The following is a 10,264-nucleotide window of genomic DNA, read 5'->3' as shown; positions in this document are numbered from 1 at the left end:
CCTGGTGCTGCTGGGAGCTGCACCGCTCATCCTGGAGGGGTGCATGGGCATGGGTGGATGAGTTCATACAATCCCAGACTGGTTTGGGTTGGAAGGGAGCTTAAAGCTCCTCCAGCTCCAACCCCTGCCACAGGCAGGGACCCCTTCCACTGGAGCAGCTGCTCCAAGCCCCTGTGTCCAACCTGGCCTTGAGCACTGCCAGGGATGGGGCAGCCACAGCTTCTCTGGGCACCCTGTGCCAGCGCCTCAGCACCCTCACAGGGAACAGCTTCTGCCTCAGAGCTCAGCTCAGTCTCCCCTCGGTCAGGTTCAAGCCATTCCCCTTGGCCTGTCCCTACATCCCTTGTCCCAAGCTCCTCTCCAGGTTCCTGCAGCCCCTTTAGGCACTGGAGCTGCTCTCAGGTCTCCTTCAGGCTGACCAAGCTCAATCCATTCTCCCCCAGTCTCTGTGCTGGGGCTCACCCCATGGTTGCCACTGTTCCCAGCTCCCCCAGTGCTGCCCCACAGTGTAACACCCACCAAGCCACAGCACCCATAGCACCCACAGGGTCCATCTCACCCATTGCTGCTGTCCTGGACACAAACAGTGCTGGCACCCGTAGGGTTTTAGTTTCTTTTATTTCTCTTTAAATAGTTGTTGCCAGACTTGGTATAGGAGCAAACTTCTTCACAGCACCACGAGCCACCTACGATTCAGAATAGGAAGAATAAGACGAGTAGAGGTGAAATCTAAGCACAGGAGAGCAGGGAGAAGCACCAGGATGCATAGCTCGACAGATGGGATACGATACAGAGTCCATAACTTAATCATAAAAAATATATATATGTATATATCCATCATGTAGAACTTTATGGGGGTTTCTGGTTTAGATACATCATATCTTTTTTTTCTCTTTTTCAACAGATATTTTCAGGCGAGTGATTTTTTTTAACATTATTATTGGTTTTTTGCTATTTTTTAAGTATTTTTTGTCTTTTTTTCCTTTTTTTTTCTTTTTTCCTCTTTTGTAAAGAAATGTCAAAGTTGTGCCAAACACATCTGGATCAGCGACCACAACGGGAGGGGGACAGGGGGCGGATAGAGAGGAAGAGGAGGAGGAAGGCAGAGGGATGGAGACCACAGCGTAGCCTCCGGTAAGGAAAGGACCAGCAACACTTTGGACCCCACAAGCAGAGAGAGGCATTCATCAGGACTCAAGCGACTGAACCAGACTCCAACTCCAGTTTCCACAGGGATATACACCGGGATGAGCACCCGAAGCACACACACGCTCACACGCACACAGACACCCCACGCACACCCCATCGGATGCCATAAGGAACGGATAGAAAGGAACCCAACCCGAGCCTGAAGATGCTCCAAAGGGAATGAACCATCTCCAGGGGAAGGAGTAACAAAAACCTCCGGAAAACAAGGCACATCCTTTGAGTTCGGGACTGTGGAGTGGAACAAAGACGCCAACACTGAATCCCAACGCAACGAAACCGCTTGCACGAACCTCCCACCCAGAGAACAGGTAAATATTGTGCTACTCGGAGAATGAGTTTGCCACAAGACACACAGCTTAGGATAATCTAATAGTGGTTTGTTTCTTCTTCTTCGTCTTCTTCTCAAGCTAAAATCCAGTTTTCTCTTGATTTCTTTTAAACTGCTTTATATATAATTGCTAATACTTTTAAATCTTTTAAATATATATTTGTTAAAGTTTATTCTTTTTATTATCTGGGGGTGGGGAAGGGGTGAAGGGAGAGGGAAATTCTGCTTTATATCTTTCTTTCCTTCCCCTCCAATAAATTAATACTTCTTTATAGCTTATCACTGGCCTGTCCCCCCCCTTTGCCAGGAGGGGCCGGGCAGGGGCACGTCCCGCTGCCCCCCAGCATCCCCCTATGGGGCAGCCCCCGGCCCTGCACCGAGGGGGAAGGAAGAGCCTTGACCAAGGAAGAGTTAAAAGAAATGAGGAGAAAAGAAACCCAAGTGCATTTGCCCACCCGGCCCCATCACCGGCGGTGCCATGGGCCCGGTGAGCACACGGTGCCAGGACCACCGGGCAGGGCTTGTGCTACATTCACGGTGAGCCGCGGCACCGGGGACCCCTCCATCACCCCCCATTGGCACCGTGTCCATCCGGGATGCGCTGCTTTGCTGCTCCTGGTGGTGGGTTGGTTTTTTGCTGCTGCCAAAGCTGTGCCGGAGCCGCGCCGAGTCCGTGAGCACAATCCTGAGGTATCTTCTTCTTTGTGCAAACCCCGAGGAACGGATGTCCGGGGGGGACGGCTGTACAAAGGGGATGGGGAGGAGGGTGCCAGGATGGGTTTGGGGGGGTCGTTGTGCCCTTGTGCCCACGTAAGCCCTGAGGTTGGGGGGCCCTGGCGCCCCTCACTCCAGCATGGCATCCAGCTGGTCCGCCAGGTCGTCGAACATGCTGCCGATGTCGTCCAGGATGCTCACGGTGCTCTTGGACTCCGCGGCAGAGCTGGGGAGAGGTGGGATGGGTCATGGATGTGTATGGGGCAATAGCACTGTACACATGTACACACACCCCCTATGCTCCATGCCCCTTCTGCCCTGCAGAGCTCAGCACCATATGCCATGGGGCACCTCCTCAGTATCACCCCCCCAGCATCACTGCATGGCTGGGTCCAGCCCAGTCCAACCATGCTCTGGTTTAAGGTCCCCTATTGTCACCTCTCTAAGTGCACCAGGTCTCCCTGTCTGCTCTGCTCCATCACCATGTTCCCCAGTGTCACCTCCCTATGGGTCCAACCCAGCCCCAACACACTCCAATTCAAGGTTCCCCATTGTCACCTCTCCAAGACAGTGCACCCCATGCCCAGGGATCCCTGCCCATCCTGCTCTGGACCCGGTGCCCTCTCCAGTGCCACCTCCTCAACATGGTTCCAACCAAAGCCTCGTGATGCTCTTGAAGAGCATCTTCCAATGTCACCACAGCACAGTCCCACTCCCACCATGGTGGCACAGCCCAAACCTCTGTTACCTCCTGTCCCTCTCCACCCCCGTGCCCACCACAGCCCCACCCCATCCCCATTGCCACTAGCCTTACTCTGGTGCTTGGCTGTCCTCCTGCTTGATCTTCTCCTCCACAGCCTGCAGTGCCGCAGCCAGGGACGCACTCGTCTCCTCCAGCTTCTGCTGTGCCAGCTCTGAACCGGCGCTGTCCACCGAGGGGCTGGCAATGGCAGAGCGCGGCGGCTTCACCGGCACGGGCTGTGCACCGGGTGACAGCGGCTTGGCAGGGCTGGAGCACAGCGATGGCGGCGTGCTGGACGGCTTGGTGGTGCCAGCACCCAGCTGCCGTGCCGGTGATGGGGCCGGTGTCGAGCCGGCGCTCACCGACTGGATGGCGGCGTGGGGCTTGGGGGGCTTCGGTGCCGTGGGGGGCGGCGTGGGCTTGGGGGACACCGGTGGTGGTGTGCCATGGACCCGCTTGACCTCTGCGGAGAGAAGGGGCACAGGGTGGTGGGATGCGTGGTGCCACCGCACTGGGGAGCAGGGGGGGGTTTGGTACCTACCTGGGCTGCCGGGGCTTGGGATGGGCACCTTTTTGGGGATGGGTGCGGGTGCCCCGGGCACCTTCTGTGGCAGCTGTGCCAGCACTGGCTTCGGTGACACCGGCGGCTTGAAGGGCTTCTTGTGCTCGATGGGCGGCGCGGTGTAATCGGGGCCATCGGTGCGGGCAGCGGGTGGTGGGGTGGGGGGAGGCTCAGCCCCGCTCAGCTCCGACGCCGGCCGCCGCTTCACGGTGCCGGTACCGTTCTGGTACACGGCGAGCGATGCCGGTTCCAGCGCCGGCTCCTTGTCCTTGGCCTTGGGCCGGCGCTTGACGGTGTCGGACTCGGTGAGCACGAAGCGGACTCCATCCTGCTGGCTCTGCCGGGCCCGGATCCGGCGCTTGAGCGTGGCGCTGGCCTCCACCTTGGCCAGCTCCCCATGGCGATGTGCTGGTGACAGCCCCTCACCCGCCTCACCCCGCATTGGCCCCATTGGCCGCGGCCGCTGTTTGATGGTGAGGGTGCCCTCCTCGGCAAAGGGGATGGCATCGGGGGAGCCGCCACGCTCCACCCGCAGCCGCTCACCAGTGCCGTCGGTGCCCGTCTCTGACCGCGCACTGTCGGCACGCTCGCGGCGAGCGGCTGCCACCAGCCCGGTGACGGGGCCGCTGATGGTCCGGCGCCGGTTCACCACCTCCCCATCCAGCCCAATGGCCTCCTTGTGCTTGACGGTGGCCAGGACGGTGGCCACCCGTGCGCGGTCAGGGCTGCCCGGCGGCGGTCCTGGCTGCAGGTAGTAGCCATCGGGTGCCTTGGCCGGCACCGGAGCCACGTGCGGCTTCTGCATCGCCAGCGCCCGTGCACCGCCGCCGATGGAGGACATCTCCAGCATGGCCGCGATGCTGCGCACGCTGCCGGCACTGCCGGTGTCCACACTGCCGCCCAGGTCGCTGGCACGGCGCTGCTCGCGGTGGCTCTCCCCATCGGTGGCAATGGGGGCCCTGGTGGCCGCCTCTCCTTCGCCATCCTTGGGGAAGTCCTCGGCCATGCCGGCGCTGGAGATGGCAGAGCTGGAGCGCTTCGGCGGCGGCGGCGGCGGCCCCTTCTTCTTGGGCCGGACAGCAAAGGATTGGCTGCGGTTGACGTTCTTGTCGCCGCCGGCAGGTGCCCGCACCGAATGGCTGCGCCCCACGCGCCGCTGCACCGTGGCATAGGGCCCCGCATCCGGCACCAGGAGCTCGTCCCGCTCCTGCTCGCTGTCGGATGCCGCGTACCGGTTCAGGCTGTGCGCTCGCTTCTTCGGCCGCCCCGGTTCCTCCTCACCCTCACCCGCGGGCGGCAGGCACAGCACCGGCACCGACACCGGCAGCACGGGCACGGCCGCGGGGCTGCCCTCGCCCTCGGCTGGCTGCGGCAGGACATAGGCGAAGCCGCGGTGTGTCGGGGACTGCGGCAGTGACCGCGGTGACGCCGGGCGCTCACCCGGCGGCAGGAGCTGCGGGGTCGGCTTCACCTTGGCTGTGGCGTGGGGCACCGATGGGCCCTGCGGCGATGGGGGCCGCGGCTTGCCGGGGGTCTGCGGCGGTGTCAGCTGCCCGCTGGTGCCAGGGAAGGGCTGCCGGGGCTTGCCGGGCACGGGCGGCACGCTGGCACGCTTCACCGGGTGGCCGTGCCGCGGCGGCCGCCCCTCCTTGTGTGGGGCAGGATGCCCCTCGCCGGCCCCATCGGCCAGGTACTCCTGGCTCTTGGACATGGCTGCAGAGGGGGCACCGCGGGGGCCGTCCCCCAGCAGCTCCTGTGAGCTGCTCATCACCCTGGCGCGGCCGCCCAGCCCCGGCACCGGCACCGGCACCGCCGGGTTCGCCGCCTTCTCCGTGGGCTCCTCGGGGCCCTCTCCGGTCATTGCCACCTGCAGCTCACTGCTGAGCTCACTGTCCTGGAACGTGGTCATCTTGGGGGATTGGCACTCGGGGGGCTCCGGTGGGGGGGATTCAATAGCCAGCACCTCCTGGCACGCCGCGGCAGCCGCCTTCCTCTTCAGTGTGCCCGGCTCGTACTTGCCCATCTCGGCACGCTGCAGCTCTGCCAGCTTCTTCACCGCCAGCATCAGCTTCTTCTGGTGGCCTGAGGGTGGCATGGGGGGCATCAGCACTGGCACCAGGGATGGAGGCACCGCAGCCGGCGCGGCAGCACCGCGGCTTACCCAGCTTGGTGATGCCGATCTCCTGCAGGTCCTCCCAGGTGATGTCGGTGATGAAGTCGATGTTCTCGTAGCCGTTCTCCACCAGCACCTTGTAGTACTGGGACAGGCCGATCATGGAGAGCCACAGCGCCAGGTTGGCCTGGGGGGTACACGGGGCACAGCTCAGGGCTGGATGGCAGCACAGCACCCACAGCACCCATGTCATGGTGCTGATCCCATCCTGCTGGACCTTATGGCTCATCCAGCTCCAATCCCTTCCACTGGAGCAGCTGCTCCAAGCCCCTGTGTCCAACCTGGCCTTGAGCACTGCCAGGGATGGGGCAGCCACAGCTTCTCTGGGCACCCTGTGCCAGCGCCTCAGCACCCTCACAGGGAACAGCTTCTGCCTTAGATCTAGCCTAAATCCCCCCTGTGTTAAGCTTGATGTTGGCATCACCTGTCTCTGCCCAGCATCACCCCCTGTGCCACCCTTGCCTGAAGGGGACAGGGTGCAAGGGACCAGTTACCCTGGATGTGGCTTCCCCATCCCCATCCCCACACATCCCTTACCGGTTTGTACTCCGGCAGCCACTCGGGGATGCTGAGGTTGTTGATCTCAGACGCAATCTTCTTCCTGTGCCCCGGTTTGGTGACACCGATGGCCGTGAGGTCCTGGGGCAGAGCGAGGGGTCAGGACCACCCCACACCATTGTGCCACCCTCCCCGTGGCACCGCCAGCCTATGGGCTCACCTCGGGCGTCATGCGGCTGATGGTGGTGATGTCGTAGCCAGCGTTGATGAAGTTGGGTGCATAGAGCTGCAGCTGGAACTTGCAGAGCCACTGGTACACAGCCTCCGAGCTCTGGGGCAGTGAGAGGGACAGAAGGGATCAGGGCAGCCCCAGTGATGGGGACCCATAACCTGGGGTGTCCCTGCATCCATCCATGTGCCAGCAGGGGCTGTGCCATGGGGCATGCAGGGGCTGGTGCCTGGGGTCACTCACATCACTGGTTCATGGCACAGCACCCATCCCAGGGCTGCCACCCGTGGCAATGGGTGCTGCACCTGTGCCCCCCTCCCGGGGTCTCCCCATCCCAGTGCTCCCCACTCACCTTCCCCTCTGACGGTGGCTCCATCTTCTTCAGCTGGGGCTCGGTGGGGGGCTGGGGGGTGTATGGGGAGCTGGCCACGCTCTGCGACCTCGAGGCACCTACCGGGGAGGCACCGGTTACCGGGGCTGCGCCGGACACCCCCGGGTGCCACCGCCACGGCCCCCAGGGCAGGCATGGCACAGTGACACCCACCCGGCACAGCGGTCCCGAGCATCTGCATAGGGTCTGTTCCCTTTGCATGGGCAGGGGTGGTGCAGGGCACCGTGCCCAGGCACTGGCACTGGCAGGCAGCCCTGCTGTTCCATCCTGGCAAGGCTGGCCATGCTGGCATGAGCCACCAGCACCATGGTGTACACAGCTCCCAGATGCTATGGCACTGCTGTGAGCCCCCACCCTGGTGCTGCAGGACCCTCATCCAGTGCAGCCCTGAGCAGAGGGACCCAGGCAGAACCCCCTTTAGAGCAGGTTTCCTGGGTGCCCAAACCCTGCTCCAGCCAAGCCACCGAGTGATGGGGCTCATCCACCCCCTGCATCCATAGGGGCCCAGCAGCAAACACTGCCCTGTCCCCCAGTGCCCCCCGGTCCCCATCCACCATCCAGCTCGTGCCTTCACCAGCCGTGGGGTGATGAGGGCTGCCCAGAAACTCCTGCCTCCTATTTCTGATGAGGACCAGCAGGAGCAGCCCCTTCCCCCAGCTGGGAATTGCATCCTCCTTGCGTGTGTGCATCCGATGTGTGCATCCAATGTGTGTGTGTGTATCCAATGTGTGTGTGTGTATCCAATGTGCCTGTGTACGTGTGCATCCTCCTTGCATGTGCATCCCTTTGGCAACCGCATCCCACTTGCGTGGGCATCCTCTTTACATGTGCATCTCTCTGCTGTGAGCATCTCCCTCACGTCTGCATCCCACTTGCGTGTGCATCCTCCTCTCCAGGCTGTGCTTTCCCCCTCCTCCAGCAGCGTGTGCATCCCCTCTGTGTATGTGCATCTCCCCTGTGTGCGCATCCCCTCCGTGTGTGTTCATTCCCCTCTATACGTGCATCCCCGCTGTGTGTACATCCCTGCTATGCATATATCCCCCTCCCCGTGCTCACATCCCTCCCTCCCATCTTCCCATCCCCTCTCCATGTGCATCTCCACACCCGAGCATCCCCCACACTCATCTCCCACGTGTGCATCCTCCCATCTGAGCATCTCCCATCTGTCCCCCCCCATCCAAAGCCTGTGCCTCCCCCGTGCCGTGCCCGTGCCAGGGCAGCCCCCAGCCCTCAGCCCCCCCCGGTTGGCGGTGCCGGGACTCCGGTGGGGGGCCAGGGGAAGGGAAGGGGCCGGGGAGGAACGCTGCCGTCCCCTGCCCGCCGCGCCGCCCCCATACCCCCCCACGGGGCCCCCACTAACCGAGGCAGGAGAAGGCCTGGCAGCAGCCGAAAGGCGACAGAGTCATTTTTTACCCACACGTTTTCCTTCTGGCGCCGTGGCAATGGAACCAAAAGACAGATCCCTGATGCACGGCAGGGCCGGGGCTGCTCCGGCGCCGGCAGCACGCACCTGCGGGGATGGGGATGTCCTGCGCCTTGGCCGGCCCATCGCCCACGGCACACTCTTGCGCAGAAGCCTTCTGGGAAAGGACGGTTGCCAGCAGCTGAAAAACACCCGGGGAAGGGGGAAGAGCGGCAGGAGTGAGGCGGATGCTGATGCGGGTGCTGCGGGTGATGCTGCGGGTGCTGCTGCGGGTGCTGCGGGTGATGCTGCGGGTGCTGTGCCCCAGAGAGTGCAGTGGATCTGGATGCGGAGCGGAGAGAGCAGCGGCACAGATGGTGCCTTGCAGGCAGTGAGCGCCCACAGAGACCCCAATGCAGCCGGCACGGAGCAACACAGGAGGCTGCTGGTGCTGGTGGAGGGGATCCCCAGTGCAACGTAGTGCCCACACAGAGCTCAGTGCACAGCAGCACTAAGGCAGGATGACAGGGGGAGGGGGTCATGGGTGCTGCGGGACAGGACACCCCATGGTGCTGCACAAAGCACAAGGTGCTGGCAGCAGCATCAGGATGCAGTGGGCAATATACAAGCAGCAACATCAAGATGCAGTGGGCATGTGCCGGCAGCAGCATCAGGATGCTTGGGGCAATATGCCAACAGCAGCATCAGGATGCAGTGGGCAATGTGCCAGCAGCAACATGAGGATGCAGTGGGCAATGTGCCAACAGCAGCATCAGGATGCAGTGGGCATGTGCTGGCAGCAGCATCAGGATGCAGTGAAAAATATGGTGCCAGCAGCATCAGGATGCAGTGGGCAATGTGCCGGCAGCAGTTCGCAGCGTGCAGTGTGCTGTGTGCTGTGTGCTGGCAGCAGCAGGCAGATGTTCTGTGCAGTGTGGAGCTGCAGTGGGCAGCATGGAGCAGTGTGCAGTGCAGTGCAGAGGGACCCTGCAAGTGGCAGCAGAGGCACAGCACACAGCTTTACAGGATCCTGCACGCACAGGCAGCCCCTGAGGCACAGCAGGACACGGTGCCAGGTCTAAGCTTGCATCCTGGAGCGGACACACTGGTGGCTGCCACCAGTAACACTGGGTGCAGGTAGAACCTACAGGACCCGTCTGAGCATCGATCCCATCAAGGACCAAGGGCACTGCCAGGGCACCAAACACCCACACCAGTGCCAGTGCCCGGCTCGAAGCCGAGTGCCACCACGGTCTGGCACAGTCACCTTAGGGCTCCTCTTACCTTGACACCTTCCGAGCCGGCATGCAGGGCATGTGCCCCACTGCCTGCACTCTGCCCACTGCCCGAGCTGCGCCCCGAGGCCACGCTGCCCGTGCTGCCCAGGCTGCTGCGGTCACCACCTGCACACAGAGGAGATGCATTGGGGCACACAGCCAGGATGGGGCACACCACATCCCACCCCCGGTGTGTGCTCCCCATGGGGACGGGGGGGGGTGTACCTGTGAATGGTTTCCGCAGCACCCAGATCTCCTCCGTGGGTGCCGGTGCAGCCGATCCGCCCTGCGACGGTGAGAGGTGCGATGGGCTCATGTCGGTGCCGCGGGACCCTTGGTGCAGAGCAGAGAGAGCAGCCATCAGGCATGTGTGGCTCCGGGTGCTTGGGCTCACCGCGGTGACCCAGGGCCCCAGGGCCCATCAATGACACACACAGTGATGGTGTGGGGTCCCCAGCCATGCCCTGGGGTGCCAGCGCTGTCCCAGGGGCTGGTACCCCCCAGTGATAGGGACCCCATCACATAGGGCATCCCCCTTCCCTGCTGCCAGACCTATGCCAGGATTCCCCAGTGCCCCAGCTCAGCCCAGAGCACAGGGACTGTGTTGTCCCTGTACAGAGCAGGATGGGGACATGACCCAGTGCAGGGAAGCAAAGTTGAGCAGTGGGGACCATGCCCCTGAGCCCATCTGAGGGAGGACACAGGGGCCGTGTGGGGCCAGGACCGAGAGCTGAACCCC

At 62.6% G+C, this 10,264-nt stretch overlaps 1 protein-coding gene across 1 annotated transcript in view; it reads right to left on the bottom strand.

Annotated features, from left to right (window-relative positions):
- Positions 1-599: 599 nt before the first annotated feature.
- CASKIN1 (CASK interacting protein 1) overlaps positions 600-10,264 on the bottom strand; it is a 30,523-nt gene continuing 20,858 nt past the window's right edge. The window contains exons 12-21 of the mRNA XM_034065739.1: positions 9,751-9,858; positions 9,533-9,651; positions 8,357-8,450; positions 6,808-6,905; positions 6,447-6,557; positions 6,266-6,367; positions 5,717-5,855; positions 3,535-5,637; positions 3,066-3,456; positions 600-2,477 (exon numbers count right to left, since the gene is read on the bottom strand). Coding sequence (XP_033921630.1) covers positions 2,381-2,477; positions 3,066-3,456; positions 3,535-5,637; positions 5,717-5,855; positions 6,266-6,367; positions 6,447-6,557; positions 6,808-6,905; positions 8,357-8,450; positions 9,533-9,651; positions 9,751-9,858 — 3,362 coding nt within the window. The 3' untranslated portion in view covers positions 600-2,380. The remainder of the gene's footprint in view (positions 2,478-3,065; positions 3,457-3,534; positions 5,638-5,716; positions 5,856-6,265; positions 6,368-6,446; positions 6,558-6,807; positions 6,906-8,356; positions 8,451-9,532; positions 9,652-9,750; positions 9,859-10,264) is intronic.

Source organism: Melopsittacus undulatus, chromosome 8, assembly GCF_012275295.1.
Source record: "Melopsittacus undulatus isolate bMelUnd1 chromosome 8, bMelUnd1.mat.Z, whole genome shotgun sequence".
NCBI lineage: Eukaryota > Metazoa > Chordata > Aves > Psittaciformes > Psittaculidae > Melopsittacus > Melopsittacus undulatus.
This window is presented reverse-complemented; position numbering and strand designations above follow the sequence as displayed.